The 18,472-nt window shown below is 37.3% G+C and overlaps 1 protein-coding gene across 2 annotated transcripts; it reads right to left on the bottom strand.

Moving 5' to 3' along the window:
• Positions 1-165: 165 nt before the first annotated feature.
• Positions 166-17,716, bottom strand: LOC139981599 (coiled-coil domain-containing protein 157-like). Of its 2 annotated transcripts, none has more exons than XM_071994106.1 (14): positions 17,527-17,716; positions 16,786-16,928; positions 15,844-15,956; positions 13,563-13,746; positions 12,591-13,096; positions 10,891-11,105; positions 10,106-10,296; positions 8,918-9,094; positions 7,990-8,164; positions 6,216-6,373; positions 5,580-5,698; positions 4,034-4,194; positions 2,561-2,668; positions 166-2,175 (listed from the first exon to the last, which is right to left on the bottom strand). In XM_071994106.1, exons 2-14 carry the CDS (start codon positions 16,918-16,920, stop codon positions 1,997-1,999), a joined length of 2,421 nt encoding a protein of 806 aa, XP_071850207.1. In that variant the 5' UTR covers positions 16,921-16,928; positions 17,527-17,716; the 3' UTR covers positions 166-1,996. The 2 variants fall into 2 exon arrangements, with proteins under 2 accessions (XP_071850207.1, XP_071850209.1); XM_071994108.1 differs by having other exon boundaries at positions 4,034-4,191.
• Positions 17,717-18,472: the final 756 nt, after the last annotated feature.

Below are 18,472 nucleotides of genomic sequence, written 5' to 3'. Positions count from 1 at the left end.
AAACTGCTTATCCACTAGAGATCCTGTGTAAAAGAATGTGTAAAAGTAAGTTGGCCTGACGTTTCCATCCTAGCAGGATCTTCAAAGGCTAAATGACGAGTAATAGTAACAGAAGGGACAAAAACACACAAATAATAATAATCAGTAGTTTTGGTTACAACGCTCAAGCGACCACAAATGTGGGAGAAACCCGCAAGGGCTTATGGATTACAACTTACCCATTGGGTGGCTTCCAATTCAACATTTGAACTCAAATTTGGAATCTTTTCATTTTAGAAGGTCATCTCAGATGGGAAAACCATAGATTGCTCTTGGATGAAAAAAATCCACCTTACTATGACCCGGCTGGGTATCGAACCTTGAACCTCCCGATGGCTTAGCCTAATTGTTTCAAATGCCACCGCATTTATTTCACTGGGCCACAGCACCAGTTTATAAACTTAATCGTTTTTAAACTAAATGCTTGAGGTTAAGATAACAGCAACTAATAGCTTCAGCACTTCAGCAATGTATAATTATCTTGAAAGCAACGAAGCCTGTGATAGGGGTTGTAGAGGCATAGCCGGACTATTATCAAAGCCTTTGTTATAGGTACCTAGCAGATATCAATTATCGTTAAAATATCTTTTGAAAACGGAAAAATTGTGATCCAAGTCTCTTCTGAAAATCATTGCGATGCTAAAATTTGGAATTTCAACACAGGTAGAAAAGACATGGGACATTAATCTACTTTTCGTGCTCTTTAATATCACTGTACATTCAACAGTCGCAGTTAACCACAAGAATATATGGAAACAAAAAAATCAAGGCATCTCTAACATGTCAAGGTGGATTCTGTTAAGTCACTTTCTATTAATAAATATAAAGTTAACATAAAATGTAGAAAGTTATATATTACAAATGAAATACTAGGGTGTAAATTTTATCTTCTGCATTGAAGTTCTTATTCGATACAATTTATATTAATAATATTAAACAGAGACATGGTTAATATAACAAACCATTTTATCATCAAGGCATATAAAACATTATTTTTTAGCAAGCAAGGCTCTCCACGGATATGTCACTTCAGGCTTCTCTCACATTTCTCTCAATAAAAGGGGCAAACATTATGATCTACACTGCATTTTGAAATTTAGCAGTTAAGTAAAAAATTTATATGCAACAAAAGGTGCACATTTCCAAGAATTATGTAGTGTACTTTTGTAAAATCAAAGCATTGCTGTTGAGTGGGGGTGGGGAGGGTCCCCTAGACGCTGTACCAGCAGGCTACTAGGTTTATGGTAAAGTTGTGCATTTTACATCACGTTACTTTGCCAATGAATTAACCCCACACCCTATCCTTAACCCTTCTACAAGAACATTCTACAAACCACCAAAAAGCTCTTAAGGAAGACCCCTCCCACCCACACCCCCCCCCCCAAGTCAAAAACAACAAAAAGAGTTGTTCCATATCCCAAATACTTTCCTTCAATTCTGTATACAACATTAACATAATGATATCAAAACAGGTTCACCAACAAATTTGTTTTATATCCAAACACTAATTTTAATATGCAAGAATATACTTTCCAAAGGTGCTGCCAATACTACAGTGCTGACCAGAAGCATTCCACGTATATTTAGTTATTGGCATCATAATGCTATTATTATGCTACTATATAAATTTCTGGAAGGATTTGCCAATACTCAATAATCATAACATTAGCTAACTAATATTGCTCTGGTCTACCAACACTGTACCTGTCATTCATCCACAACACAGCACTTTACACTTTTGCAATGATAAAAAAATAAAATTGTGGCTTTGCCATAGCACTCCAAAAGGGCAAATTTTGGTCCACAGAAGATAGCTTTTAAAGTTGTAAGTCTATACTTAGAAATTTCTTGTACTAACTTCCATGATTTCCACTAGGGCTTGCTGTTTCTCTCCAAATCGCTTCGGACACAAAGGCGTGAGCTGTTCCACGGACGGAGTCACGACACATAACATGAGTCACCCATAGCAGTAAGACTGGTGGATATCTATATCACGTTGTGTTTGGTACATCTTATCACAGGATGGACATATGAACATATCCTGCTTGGTGTAGCTGTCTCCTGACGGAGGTCTATGCCTGGCTTCACTCGTCCAACCTTGTTTTGCAGGTTTGGTGGTGACTTGGCTTTTACCACCTGTGGAAACAAAACACTCATACAATTAATACATAAAATAGGTTGTTGGTCAAATTTATCTCTCATTGATTCCTCCTAAAAATAAATGATAGCATTGACTGGTACAAGGCTACATTGCATTTAAAATTTTAAAGGTTTTATCCAAACCATTAAAACCAAACGCAGCTGTGGTCTTGCACTCAACCCATGTTTTCTTATAACAAACAAATTCTGTTACTACGAGCACAAAAAAGTATGAAACCACTTCTGCACGTCTGAACGTTTTACATTTTTGCTATGCAATACCACATGAACTACTTACTGCTGTATGAGGTGAAACATTACTCAAAACATTCCGTTACCATAGCAACCAAAGAAGATATAAAACCGAGACAGAAATAATCACCTTTGGCATCGCCCACCCCCGTAGATAAAGAACCTGTCTTCTTCAGTTTCATGTAAGCCTCAACGCTGGCATTTCTCGACATTTCATGAACGCTCTGCTGTCTCTTGGCTAAGGAAGAAGATAAAGATGGAGCGGTAGATGACAATTCACGACTCCATATCTCTGAACACAACCAGACAATTTACTTCATATACAGACAGGGCCATGTGATGCTTTTAATGGCAATGATGACATATCTTCTGTTATTAGAGAGTATACATGTGTATTACTAGTAGCTGGCTTTGTTTATCAGTTAAGAAGTAATGAAAGGTTTATAAAGGACACAGTTACAGGTTTACAGTTGTATTTTTTCCATTGAGTGCCCGTGCAGAACTTGACTCATTTGAAATTACACAGGTGATTACACATGATATGAGTCATATTTTAAATCACAGAAATGTGCTTAATGAAATCCGGGTTATTTCTAAACAAATTAAACAAGTGTTGGCGAAACCAAATCCACCCACAAGAAGCGATTCTATGGTCACAGATCCACAGTCAACACCATGAAGACTGAGACCCCAGTTGGAGAACACTAACCTTCCCAACTATATCATTAACCACATGTCGCTACAGGGGATTGAATCCTTAGGTAGCCGTCCTGACCTAGTACGAATCAGCAGAGAGAGGCTGTGGATGCAACGCCTTCGCACCATTCAACCTCATGGACTCAACATTCAGGAAGGACATGACTAACTTGTTTACTGTCCCCCCCCCCCTCCCTTTGTTCCCCCACCCCCATCACTCCTCTTCTCATAGCTCTCTTCCACCCTTTTTAATCCACACCTTTCTGTCTTTGTCCTTCTCCAGATTATTCCCTACCGCCTTCCCTTAATCCTCTCTTTTGTCCCTCCACTGTTTATCTCCTACCTCTCCTCTTCCCCTGTTGGTTTCTTTCTTTCTTCTCTCCATCCATTGTCTACTAATCCCCTTACATCTATCTCTTTGTGTTCACCATGCTCATTAACCTGTCTGTATTCTGTGCGTGTTTTTGTCACTTCTGTTACTGTTACTTGTCATTTAGCCTTTAAAGAAGATCCTGCTAGGATAGAAACGTCAGGCCAACTTCCTTTTACACAAATTAAACAAGTGTAAAAGTAAGTTGGCCTGACGTTTTGATCCTAGCAGGATCTTCTTCAAAGGCTAAAAGTGATTCAGTATAAAGAAGAATAGCATAGCAATAAATGTTGTAAGATTTAATATCTGCTACTTGTTTAATTTCAAAAATAAAATAAAACTGTTAGCAAACTGCTTATCCACTACTTACTTTTACACATTCTCTTACACCGGCTCTCTAGTGGATAAGCAGTTTGCTAACAGTTTTATTTTCTTTCATATTCTGACGATTCTGCAGAAATCTGACCCCATTATCATATTTTCAATTATCATTCATGACTTTCCATAAACATCTGTTTTCCAGGTTTTGCATAATACCTGATTTTGTTGAATATTTTTGTCTGTTGATGAGTTTCTCATCAGAATTGGGTTTGCTTCCTTTCTTGGCTTGGTAAGAGGTTGTGTGATTATGGTTGACTAATATCGTTGTTGTTGTTGTAGTTGGTTGTATCGGCTCTAGGGTGCTTCTATGATGACTGCTGGATGATAAAAGAAAGCAACAATTTATTCTGATATATGTAGATATTGTGTGGGAGATTACAAACATCTCTATTGTATTTATAAGCTAAATATGGTTATTGGCGTTGCATCTCCTTTAAACTTCTCTGTATTTTACTGCTCATTGAAATACTCTTACTAAGTAAGTCTGTTCATATCTTAACTGTTCGATGACCTGTCAATATACCGTGCAATTTACAGCTTATAAAAATTACACAACGGGCATCAACTACTGGCATCTTTTCCAAGTCTGTAACTCACAACTTTGATGTAAACATTTGATTTATCTCCATTGCTATTCCAATGCATTCATAAATAATGTACAGATCCTTGTACAAATCACTGTGATTAGTTAATTCCACCAGGTTAAAGCATGGAAATAATTTAGCTTTCTATATTTTTATTTTTTATTATCAATATTATTTATATTTTTGTAGCAGTTTTGATGGCATTAAAGTGTCTCTCTCACAACTGCTACACATCTAAGCACTTGTACAGCAATCTGACAATTAAGGCGTATATAGCCTTTTACGACACCGGATATTAAATAATTATTCCCTGTAAAGGAAAAGCAACCTACTCATCATCACCGACCCATGTCATAATTATGCGTGTTGCAAACGATTTACATCGTGCTACCTAAACACACAGGTGAAGTGTTGAGTGCTACATGTATACTTTTTTGTTTACATAACGTAAAGACAGAGATATTTCTTGAACATCTCAAAGACATTTAGAAAAACCTTTCCAAAAACAGGACAATCCCAATACAATCGTGACCTATGGTAACCCCATACATGATACAATTGCAGCAGTATCACACAGTTATAAACGGTTGGATAACAAATATGGACAATCCAGGGCTGGGAAAAGAGAGGGCTCCCATAATCCTCGTTGGACTGTACGTACTAACATAACATTGATCAGGATGCAGTTTTCACTATCTGATGAAAACAATTTTGTCCAGTAAAGGTTTGATGTATTCAACATCTGTGCCAGGTTCATCCCGTTCTATGACAATCCTTTTCAGAACACTCATGACGAGAATTAGTCCATTAACCATAGGTTGCATTTTTCAGCTCTCTTGACCTCAACTTACTGAAACCCTATCGCTCCTGCAAACAGACTGGTGAGTTTGGAAGAGTTGATTTGTTCTCACCTTGCCATGTCTGCCTTGATCTGATAGTAATTTGGCTACTAGCTGTGTGATGAGTTGCATAATAGATGAATAGGCAGCTCAACTAAGGTGCGAAAAGATGGGACTGATCACTCAGGTAACCAACTTGAAAAAACCTGCCGTTCAGTACAAACGGCGAGTTTTTGGATGTAACCTATAGCAAATGGATACTTTCACGGCATGCTTTACCTTGCTGAAAATAAGTTATTCCTTTCCTGCGTTCTTGGGGAGACGTCAGAGAACCTGTTGGCTTTATCGCTTCTACTGTTTGTTCCTACCTGCCAAAGTGGGATGGCAGGACCATTTATCTGCAAAGAAACATAAAAAAGAGTTGATTATAATTTAATAGGCTTATTTCCCACCCTTCTAACCATTTAACCTAATGTTTATTACATCCAGTACGTGTCAACAGGACACAGTACAAACCTACAAAGATGTTTTATAATATATTTTCAATTTATGTCTCCAAAGCTATTAAAGCTTTGTTTTTATCATCATTTACCAGAAAAATCTAAAATTATTACCTTCAACTTAATCATCTTCATAAATTGCAGATTTCATAATATGCAAATTTAAGTAATGTATCTTTTATTAAGCTTAATTTTACTATGGCTCAGACAAGTATGAGACCTTGCCATTAATCAGGTTCCGTTAGTTTAATGTTCTTGTTGTTATTTCTTTTAGTGTGTTGACGTCTGTAATAATTTTTTTTAATTTTTTTTTATATATTTTTTTTTAAGGTTTTGTAAAGCGCCTAGAGGCCTTTTGGTATTTGGCGCTATATTAAGAACTCATTTGTAATATTATTATTATTAATAAGCTTACCTGAATACCAGTCGTCATTTTCTTCTCTTCTACCTCCTCTTCCCTTCCGTCTAGGAGTTGAGAGATATTCTTCCTTAATAAGTTATTTTCTTCCTCCAAGACTTGCATCCTGATACTATTGGCTTCCACCTGATTTTTCATGTCTCTTTCCTCCACTCCTGAGGAAACAGATACCAAAGTTACCTTCTCAAGATTTTACTCTTTTCTTGATGGAGAAAAAAAACTCTCCTCTCAGTAAACTGGTAAAAAGCTATCGACACCCTCCAAAAATTTAGTTGCATTATTCATGGATACATGAATTTTTTTTTTTTTTTTTGGATGCATGAATTGCTTAACTTTAATTATAACAGTTAGGCTGAATGGCAAGAATACATCCAATAAGGAGGGTGTGTATTTCTGCGAACAAAAGAACACACTTTCTTTGCATATGTCCTCCCCTATGAAAAACATTTCCTGTGGATATATCGTAGGCTAGCTAGCCAGGGTGCAGATGAGTTTATATTGCCTAAAAGGTTATTTTAATAATATGCAAAGGTTGGAAGTCACAACAACAGCAATACAGCTAGTAAGAGGCTTGATTCACAAATCTGAGTTTTGTTCACCAGCAGTTCCTTCAATGACACTAGTCGTATTTACTATACCACTGTAATCAGGGGAGTTATACATAATATCCGTTGAAACAGAGACTGGTTGGGTTCAACTGTCAGGGACCATAGCTTCCGCTTCAAAAAAATGTAGTGGGTTGGTGGGCCATTTTGTGTGAAGGGGCAATTTTGATACTGTCTATTGTTATTAGTAATTAATGTCTGAAGAAAGGTCATTTTTGAAGGTCATTGGTATTTGCCTCATGTTTTTTCATTTTTAGGTCTTCTATTGTTTTATTACTTTCAAAACTACTCCCCTGGCGATGGGTTCTGGCCCATCAAAGTTATTCCCGAACTTTAAAGTGCCTCTTGCAGTCTGAGCTTCACTGACTATTATAATTTTGGACTTTCGGAGTTATTTGGGGAAAAATACTGATAACCTTATCAAGATTGAATTTCAAAGGAAGAAATCTGAAGCAATCAATTACATGGTAAGACAATATAAAATATAAAAGAATGTAAGAGAAATATAAAAGAAATATAAAAGGATGAATAGTCCAGGGGTAACATTTGGCCATGACAGGGAGCTTCAGTACTTTATATTCAGCATTGACAAACTAAACTACAAAACTACAAAAAATCAAACATTGTACTAATGAAATAAAAACACAACAAATTATAACACCAATTGCTCGATGATGTCATCTTTAGACTTGATCAAGTCTTCAGCCTTGCGTGTTAAGAAAATTAACTCTGTGTTATCTCCCGAATGGAATAAGATTTATCTTAGCGGTTCCGAGAAGTTGTCAATGACAGTTATCTCTATCATATAATCTGATCATGATGCTTGGTTTGTATCTCTTTAGCTGTGGAAGGGGAGGGTGGGGGGGGGGGTCATTACAGGTATCTATATCACATAATCTGAGCATGATGGTTGGGTTTGTGTCTATTTTAATATATAGTTGTCTAAAGGGAGAGCTAATGGTCACACTTAGAAAGCAACTAGAAAACAAACCTTGCCAGCTCAAATGGCAGATGGCAAACCTTGCCACCTCAAATGGCAGATGCCAAACCTTGCCACCTCTGCATTGTTATTATTCCTATCAGGTCCAACAATCATTTTTGTACCAAAAATTAATAAAAAATAAAACTAACAATTTTTTTTGAATCAATCATCCTGTAAGGGGTACCTGTCTTTCCTGGATTTGGTACCAACGTCGGGTTTCGTTCCGGAAACTGGACGAGGAGTCTCTCCCTCTCTTGACCTTCTTTAACTTGATCTTCTAACGAAATGATGATGTCCTTCAAGTCATTGATTGACTTCTCAAGGAAATCTCTCTCCTTTTGCACCGTTTCTGCGAGTTCCTAAGATTAACGAGAACAAGTATTATTGTTCAACGGTATTCTGTTGTAAATTACCGGTGACATGTAAACAACGTGTTACAGAGTTCTACAGAGTATGTACCAGGTAGTCTGTCATGGATTAATGTCATTTCATTTAACTAGCTTTTCAGCAATTGTTGGCATATCAGTCTAGAAATAGATTAAGAAAAATTAATCCTCATGTGAACATTGCAATAGGAAGAAGAGCAAGAAATGACTTTAACATGCAAGTATCAACTCCCCTCCCCACCAAACACCACACCCCCCCCCCGTCAAAACACCCACCATATCATAGACATCCCATAAATGTCATCTGTGGTTACAAGTCACATATGCCCAATGGGTTTTGGTGTAAAGGTTACTTCCTCATAAAGGAAATTCAATAACAGTTTCTTCTTACATCATTTAGACACCGTGATCAAGCAGGCTTGTTGCAGCAGCTGCAAGCAAGATCCACTGAAGCTAGGCTGTATCAGTATCAGACAATAGGGACTGACATTGCAGACTGACAGTGCCTAACATTATGTGAAACTGCAGCTCTAGTACAAAAGAATATGTCCTATGCAGCCTGGCTGCATTAAAGCTGCAGCCCCATCAGCATCCAACTTTTGACATAATGCCTTATGCTCAAATCAAAAAGTAACATAAAGTTTGGTTCAATGATCACAATAGTAAAAATGTCAAATTTCATTTAATCTCAAATTTATTCCACTTCTTTCCCCTCCAAATTCTTACCTTTTCTTTTTGAAGATTGCTTTGAAGTTCCTTTCTTTCACCTTGCACTTGCTGTAACTTATTTTGAAGATCCTCGTTATGGTCCTCGGCCTCGGCATATTGGTCTCGCAATTCCTGACAATCCTTGTCCAGCTCGTCGGCCCTCTGGGCCAGAATGTCGTGCTTGATTTGCATTGCCTAAAGAAAGACAAAAAAGGAGAAACTTTGTGTTTACTGGGTTTAAAGTTCAACCCAATTATAGTGTGCACTTTTCATTTGTCCAAGTTCCTGTGTTGACTAATGTTTTGACATATCCTGTTTCTCTGTACTCTTGTGTTTACCTCTGTCTGTTTCAGACCGGCCAACCCCCCCCACCACCCATACCCCCCTAAAGATGTAAACCTAGAAATCCCCCCTCCCCAATAGAAAACCTGGTGTCCTAAGGTCACATAAAACTCATGGTTTCAACACAACTCCATGCAACTCTACTTTACTTTGTATGGCAATTTACGATTGTAAATGAGACAAGGATATCAAATGAGAGGATATGTAACCACACGGGTATCATGGTAAAACAGTGAGAGTTGGCAGCTTTGCCATGCTCTTATGCTTACCTACTCCTGTTTCTCCATGCTCCCGGTACTACCTGTCCCATACCTCCATCCTCTTCTTCTTACCTGTCATCATCCCCCTTTGCCTTATTGGTTCTATATATTTAATATTTAGGTTTTTGTTACTATTTGTTTTCATGTTAAAGCGCTTTGAGCAGCTTTGCTGATTATGCGCTATATAAATATTACTTATTATTATTATTATCATTATGCCTATTGTTCTTATTTAACCCTGTTCTCCATACTCTGTTTGGGCCTATCCCTGTCTCTATCCTCTTTTCCGTACCTGTCCCCGCATCTCCATACTGCCCCTTCTAACTTATCCTTGTCCCTCTATCATCTTCTCACCTGTCCCTGTTTCCCCATACTCCTGTTCTTGGCCTGTACCTGTGTCTCTATCCTATTTGTCCTCCCTATCCCTGTATCTCCATACCTCCCATTCTAACTTATCATTGTCCCTCTATCTTCTTACCTGTCCCTGTTTCTCCATACTCCTGTTCTTGGCCTGTACCTGTCTCTCTATCCTATTTTCCCTACCTGTCCGTGTATCTCCATACCCCCCATTCTAACTTATCCTTGTCCTCTATTGTCATCTTACCTGTCCCTGTTTCTCCATACTCCTGTTCTTGGCCTGTTCCTTTCCCAGTTTTCTGTTAACATCTTCCAGTTCACTATGGTTGTTCTTGAGTTGCTCAGTCATCTCCATCACGTCACTCTCCAACCTCACAATTTGATTACTCATCGTTGTATTCTCTGCTACAGACTTCTGAAGTTGCTTCTTGATGATATCTAACAATTAAAACATCTTCATGGTAAGGAAATATGCAAAATATCCTAAGATATTTATGGCTTTCCACAGGGCATTGCAAAACACCTTCCTTCAAACTTGTAATGTTCTTTAATAACATATACTACATAGGCAGACTTCAATCAAATACCCCTGAGGCACTATATCTTACAGTTACCCTTAACAAAGCCTTACCAACGTTCCCACATTTTCTTGAAAACAAACTTCCCTGACTTATCCATGATGAAATTAAGAAATTCTATGACCTTGTCATAGAACATGTATGAACTTTTGCTTTGGGCAAACTTCCAAAAAGTGGCTAAACTTTATCAATGAAACAGAGGTAATAAACTGAGTGCTTCTATTTGTTGCTGTTTTCCTTTTATGTTTTTTTGGGGGTTTTTTTGGACAGTTTTGAGGATGAAGTTTGTTTATCATGAGATTCTGAGCATACTCATGTTCTTTGTTCAAAAACTGCTATACATTGGTAATTTAGTAGCAATTTCCAATTTGCATGGCATTTTGGCTACACTAAAAATAACTCAATGAATATGTGATACATACTATCCTGGCCCATTTTTTCAAACTTTACTCACCTAGATCTTTCAAGGCATCACATTGTTTCACAAGTTCCTGTTTAAGTTTAACTACTTGTTCATCTATTTTTCGTTTCCCTTTCACCAGATCGTCGTAGCTTCTCTCCACCACAGACATGGATTCTCTGTGATTCTTTTCGATGTTCTTAATTTTGATCTCGTACTGGGCTACCTGGCTCTCCCGTTCAGTTCTCTCCTTACTCAATAGATGGGTTCTGTTTGAATCAAATCAAAACACGTAAATTCAACTACTTCACTGAGAGAATAGATACTACTCTGTCTAAACCAGTGGTGCAACCACCATTTCTGTGCTGGGTGGAATCAGATGTTATGTTCAATGTTGTCCAGGGCAAGGGTAAATGGGGAGGGGTGCCAACTTTGAAAAAAATTGGTAAACTGGAGGGTGCTTAGATGCAAAAAGTTACTATATTTAACAACATTTGAAACAAATGTAGAAGAATTGTCCACTGTTTAGGTTGTACTGCACAGACATATTATAAATTTATGTAATGTACAATGATAAGATTTTTGACATATTCTGTTTGCCAGAGGGGGGAGGGGAGTGCCTGATACCCCTGAGTTTATTCATGTGGAATAACCCTACCCCCCCCTCCCCCACACCAAAGCATATGTATGGTTGCACCCCTACTGAGACCAGGCACATATTTTGAACTTCCTATTCTCTATGAAATATGTTCAATTTCTCTAATGTTAAAACAATATTAGCAAAATATCATGTGTATTCATTCACATGTACTGTACTTATGATATACATGAGTGGAAAACCTTGCTGAATTTCCCACTATTTGTTCTGAAGCAGACTGCTGCACAATCCAGATACATAACAGAACTTTACAGTAAAAGGAAGTGCGAAACCCTCTGCATTTTACATCCTTGTTTTCCTTTAAACCTCTCTGTTTTCTTGATATTATTTCTATCTCTTAATTTTTATCTTGAACATTTTTATTGGAGGTGAATACTCACAAGACTTTCAAACTCCCACAAACCTGGTTCAGATATATGTTACACAAGGTTCTGTTACCTCTGACAACATTTTATTGTCATTGTTAAGAAGACAGTTTAATTTACAGATGATGAATGCATTCAGTCATGCCACTACTTATCTTTTTACTGATTTAAACATATGTAGATATCATACAAATTACAGCTGGTCCTTATTACTCATTGTAAAGTAAAAGGTCATCAGTATCGACCCTAAATTCAACAAATGCTAGAAGTTTCCACAAAATCATTTCCTGGTGGTTCTGGTCCTCACATTTATTACCAGACATTGCAGGAAGTTAGAATACTTTTGGAAAAATTAAATGTCTCAGATTTGATCAACTACTTTTATGCCCAAATTGGGGCACACTAATAATTGCTAGAAGCTTCCAAAAGTACAATCCTAGTGATGAATGAAAGGTGATACCAAGTTCTTGGTTAATCTTTCTTTTGGGGTGTTTTAGTAACAATGCAATCTGAATTTGATGTAAATAACTGGTCATCTGTTGGACAACCTCTAAATTCCAAACTTGGTTATCCGAACAGAAATTTGGTCGTCTCTGACGACCGGACAAAACCATTAAAAATGTGTCCTGCCATGTATGTCAAAAGGGCTGCCAATCAAATAGAAGATATCAGATGGCAAATAGCCTTAAATATCTACAGTATGTCATAAATATGTGTTAGAATCATCTTACTTGTCTGAAAGAGTCTTCGTCAACTTTTCGCAGCTCTGCTTTGATTCTTCTAAGGTCGATTTCAGAGGATTAATCTGAGCCATCAAGTTGCTGAGATGAGCTCTGATCCGACTCAGGTCTTTCTCTCCTTCTTTTCTCCATCTCGCGATGTCAGCGGCGGTCATGACCGCCTCCGTCTGATCGTCCCGGTGCTTCGAGACCGCAGACGGGAGTCCCTGTGCCTTGCAGACGTCGACCAACATGTCACCGACATCCCTGAAGGAGAGTTGGACCTGATAGCAGGCGTCGCAAGGTACGAAGGACGTCTCTAGCGTCTGAGATGCTATACTCCTGATATCGGTAGATACCCGGCCTGGAGAGGCAGGATGATCCGCATCGAGGACGGACGGATTGAGATGAGTTGCACCGAAGGGGCCGGACTGCGATTCTGACTGGAAACGAGTCTGATGTTGAAGTTCTTGGTTAATGTTCTCAAGTTTGCTTAAGGAGTGAGTCTTGGAACGGTTCTGTAAAGATAAGAAATGACAATTTTTTTATACGGTAGCAGTTGGAGGACCAGGTGCTGGTTTTTACCAACAGGGATAATTCTGTCAGGGGTGTCATTGGATAAGAGATGACCTTACCTCCTATTGGACAACCCAAACCTTTGAGTTGTCCAATAAGCAACCAACTTCCTATCAAAAAGAATGTAAAAGTTGCACCTTCCACTATAAACAATTTAATAACTGTTTGTAAAACCTTAACACAAAGTCTATGTCATCCAAGTGACAACTGGCAACCATCCCTATATTATACTCATGGTATGGAGAATTTTGATTCACTACACCTAACAAACTTGAAAAGTGTTAGTCATTGTAGTATACGCTGCTGTGGTCATTTCACAATTACTGTACCTGCGATTTGAAAAATATCACATATGGGTGCATCTCAGATTTATTTTACCCTAATTAATAACAACACAAATTCTTTTACCTCACTCTGCAGTTGCTGTAAAAGAAGACTCAACCGCACCATTTTGTTCCAGGATCTCTTGACGACAAGTCCAATAGACATTTGGTTCCCTACCATCTGAGGATTTGCCGTGGAGGGCCTCGCCGATGTCCCTGAGAGCATCTGATCTGTGAAACTTGCAAAGCTCTGAAGTAGCAGAACCATTCTGTCAGAAAGGTATATAACGGAAATGTGCTTTGGAAGTGAAATGAGCAAAGTTTTTTTCTTAATCCTACTGCGACAAATTGAAAATGAACTTAGCGAAGGCTGTCCATGAGGGTTTCCTTAAAGGGAGTGAAGACTCGCACACAAAGAAACGTCTCATGCCGGTAATCTGACCTAGTTTTGAATGAGGTGTAACAGAAGTGTTAGACACCACCATCGATCCCAGTAAATACACACACAGCTTGCTCGCGCGGTCGGTAATTAGACACCAGTGTACAGTCAATACATACAGCTATGGTCAATACCCACAACACAGTGTACATAGCAGCGATGGACATCTCAGGTCTAGATAAAAGATAACAAGGTAGCATGTTTCATTACTGTCTGCATTTTAGTGTTTGTAGCGACAAGAAAAAAACTTCACTTGCAAGCAACGGAAAGTTTACTTTTTCAGAGGGTGGCACGCGGTTTAGGGCGAGTCTTCAATGCCTTTAAACAAATACGATAACAAAAACATTTTGATTCAATAGCTGATGCAATATTGATCATATTTCCAGAGAAATTATCTCAATATCATATATCTAAATGTTATTCAGGGTATAATTTAGTGTTCAACTTTTTTGTGTAGAAGTTTTGAAGGCTTCAGATATTCTCTTATAATTTGCTATTATTCCTGTGTACATATAAGTGCTATACATCTTTCCACTGTACAGCAGTTTGCAAACTTTGCATAGTCTTTTGCGATGTATACCTTAACAATTGCTTCCCATTATTAAAAATTGGCAAATTGCAACACAAATACACAGAATGTATAACATTTTGTGCACACAAACCCACCAACCAATTATCAGCATTATATGAGAAACAAAATTCATAAACCTTTATGACTTCTGTACAGAATATGAACACTAAATGATTCCCTGATTCACAAGTCTGTTATGAACCCTTAAAGGAAGACTTAAGGTTAAAGTTAATTTTGATATGTTGAAGAATGCTAAAAATTCAACTGTAACAGTGCAGGTTGCATTGCAACACCATTTCTTTTTTTTCTTTAGAGAATTGACACTTTGCCAATTTGAGTCTCATAAAATTAGAGTAACTGGACTACTGAGTCTAACAAACAGACCACACAGTCGATCCTTCAGATACAATTACAAACTCAAAGGAAACTAAAAAGGACTTAAATTATGGTCTCAAATGACAAGCTTTTAGTGTATATTACAAAGTTGTCCAAGTTTGTCCAAATTTGTCCAATTTATATTACAAATTTGTCCAAGACAAGAGGAATTGGATGTCATCAGTGGGTGCTACGTTATTTAAATATTAAGTTAGAAGAACATGTTGGGGTCAGTTATTTAATTTCTTTAAACAATTCCAGGGAATAATTTATGCAGTATTGAATCAATATAGACACAAAATTAGCAAACTGGGATACAAATGAAAAGAGCTGTTGCACAAAGGAACTATCTTATTTTGTAAGAGAAAGTTGAAAACAGCAACACAAGACTTGAACAATAAATTATTTCCCTGAATGAATACTTGAACAATGTTAACAATCATGCCAGTGCTGAGGAGCCAACTTCATGATTTAGTTTAGCCAAAAAGAAGCATTTCAGAAATTTTAGCATAAATATCCTGAAAACCAGAATAGCTTTTTCAGTAACATTTCTAGAACTTTTCTTTTTATTTTTTATTTCTGATATATCAAGACTAACATTCTCTGTTAAAAGCCATCCTTGAAATGAGATCTTTCTTATTTAATAATTACCTAGACGTATGTTATGGTAATATAAGTATTTTGAACAGTCTTGTTAATTGGGAGTACAAACATGCATTACCCTGCAAAGACATGAAAGATATTCTGCTCCTTAATTACAGGGCAAAGTTAATTTTGCTTTATTTGTTTTTGTTTTTTTTATTAGTACAATATCCATTCAATATGATAATCTTTAGATTGTAGATATGGAGAGTCTATGGAAATTTTATGAATATTAGTTTCCTTACTGTTGGACGATCATCAGTGCTTACAGAAGATGGAGGGGAAGGGGTTAGGGGTAGGGAAGAAACTGTATATTAATTTTCATTTAATTTAACATACCTGTCAATAACCATCTCAAAGAGTTTTATGTGAGCCACCTGATTGTCTTCTACATCCTCATCGTCATAGCGACAATCGTCCAACAATTCTACGATGTCCAGATCACTTGATATCTGTACAAAGTCAGATGAATGACACTTACTATGTCTATAAATCAGGTTACTGTTACTCTATATCCTTATTAGTTTACAAATCCAGTCTGTTACCTAGGTTACCCGAAAAACAGATTACAAAGTCAAAGACTTCAAAAAAAAAAAAAAAAGTATAGTATAAGGTAAGCAAAACGGAAACACACTGGTTCAACTCCCAGATAACCGGTTATTACAATTATGATGCAATGATAAATGATCAATTTGTTCACTTTATTTTATGAAGTACATTGTACAATAATTTGTGATGTCCTTATTGTTCATTGTTTGTGCATTTTCTTATTGTGATGCCAATCAGGGCCCGGCCAAGATTGAAACAGTTGTTTGATTTTGATGAAGTCACTTGATCATACTTTACCAACAAAAATAACACTCCATTATATGTAAATACATTTATATCCTAGACTATATAAATATAATTTCATAAATGTTGAAGAAAAACACAAGCATTTGTTGATGTAGGCTATGCACAACATCACAGATTATTGCAAAATGATTTCATCCAAATACGGTGAATAAACTGAATTTTGATATGTCCCAACTATGAGACAAGGTTTGCAGCTGGGATGAATAATATTTAATAATTGCTTAAAAATTGTTATGAAAGTTGTTGTGTCATTCTAATGTAAGTTGTCATAATGGATACTTTATAAAAGGGACTCGTTAATTTATCTAAATCAACACAATAAAGGTACTATACACGAGAATTATGGAACTTAGGCCACTTGCCAGAGTTAATGAATTAAATGAATGATTCATAATATTTGCTCAATGATATGCTGGTGGTAATTACCTTGTCTGGAAATTTCCAGGAGGGGTACCTGACAGGGCCAACCCTAGAGATGACATCACTAACAGCAGCTTGCAGATCGCTTACGTCACTTGATAGAGACTCGATGCAGTACTTGCTGCCAAGTAGATAAGCCATCACTCAGTCTGAACATAAATGAAGAATAATACAAAGTACATATTACTTAGCAAATCACAACGACAAGTAAGGATTATGAACGTATAGAAGATACACAATATTACATTTAAAAGCATTTTAAAGCATCTCTTGTGAATATCTGGGGGCTAATTCTGCTACTAAAACAAGAAAATAACACTGTGCCTAGATATGCTTGATATATGCTTTATGTCGTAGGCCAGCATGTGAGTAGTTTTAGCTGCCTACAATATAAGGGTTTTCATATTACCAACAGATATGAAGATGTGTGCCCTTAATTATCTACTGTATCTGGTTGCTTGTTTACATGACCTTTAAACAAGGATGTTATCCCATTACTGATACTAGTATTAAGTTTGTACAGGTTGCACAATGTCATTCTGAATGATCACTCTATGCTCTCCCAACATAGCTAGGCATATGTCCTAACTGACTTAATGGATGTGAATGATCTGTAGCTTAGGCCTAACCAAGTTATGTGTAAATGCTGTGAAAGGGTGAGCGCTTGTGAGTAGTTAAGCCAGTAGGCTAGTTTCAATACGCTAATTATGTATAGGACCTACAATCTTAAATTAGTTACAAACTTACAAACAAAATGTTGAAGGGATCGGTTGACCTCTTTATATATATAATATTAGTTGACCATCACGACAACCAAGAGATTTGCACTCTCAAATGAGAGAGAAATTCTACAACGTGCAAATCTAGTACATTACTGGATACCAAATTCCGTCTTCCACTTCGCAATACATGGTACCATCTCAGCTATGTCTGCATGTACGTACGGATAATACATGTACCAGAAGATGACAAGTTGTTTGAAAACATCTCCAAGCTACCGGCCAGAGGTTACCATTAAGTAATATAAGAAATTGCTACAACCATATGCTAGCTCCTAAAGTTGTCGCCGAGAGGCCAGCAACAGAAATGTGGAGACCCTGCCCTGGCGGCGCGACTAGGCTGGTGCGGCCTCACGGGGCCCGGGTCATAGATGACCGGGTGACAAGTACAGAAAGCAAAAAAATCACCCTTCGCTTAAGCGGCAAGTGTAGATGTAAAATGTGCGGTCAGTAACGTTAGATAACCAGTGAAGTCAAGCGTCAAATAAATAAAACATGATTTTTGTCATAACTGATGCCTCTTTAATTTTTATGTCATGAACGCCGAACATATGTAACCAATGGGAGTAATATAATAACATTCCTTCTACTGTATATCTATCAGTTAAATCTTTTTATTATCGGGTCCGACTCCCGATTGACTTTCATTTCCATAGGCCTCAAACAGTACTTGTGACGCTTTGTGGGTGAGTGGCAAAGGAGGAAGTGACGTCGAGAGGGCGGTATAAAGACAGAAAATATTTCTTCCAAAGTGGAGCTGGAAAGCTAATTCGGTCCTTGATTTGTAACTAGCAAAGAGCTTTCCTTCTAACTTTTGGTGTTAACTCTACGGGTTACTTCACTCTCACAACATTGAGAACCAGAAGAAAAAATGTCATTCTCAAGCAGTAAATAATATATGGAGTGCTATAATT

This window comes from Apostichopus japonicus, chromosome 15 (assembly GCF_037975245.1).
Source record: "Apostichopus japonicus isolate 1M-3 chromosome 15, ASM3797524v1, whole genome shotgun sequence".
Lineage (NCBI taxonomy): Eukaryota > Metazoa > Echinodermata > Holothuroidea > Aspidochirotida > Stichopodidae > Apostichopus > Apostichopus japonicus.
The sequence above is the reverse complement of the archived record's forward strand: the minus strand, read 5'-3'. Positions and strand labels throughout refer to the sequence as shown.

What these genes read in the sequence shown, in the direction of transcription:
- LOC139981599 (XM_071994106.1), bottom strand. Translation starts at nt 16,920, where the DNA reads ATGGCTTATCTACTTGGCAGCAAGTACTGCATCGAGTCTCTATCAAGT. An exon ending in CCTGGAAATTTCCAGACAAG is followed by an intron (nt 15,957 to 16,785) that starts GTAATTACCACC and finishes GACTTTGTACAG; the next exon opens with ATATCAAGTGATCTGGACAT. An exon ending in TGATGCCTTGAAAGATCTAG is followed by an intron (nt 10,297 to 10,890) that starts GTGAGTAAAGTT and finishes TTTAATTGTTAG; the next exon opens with ATATCATCAAGAAGCAACTT.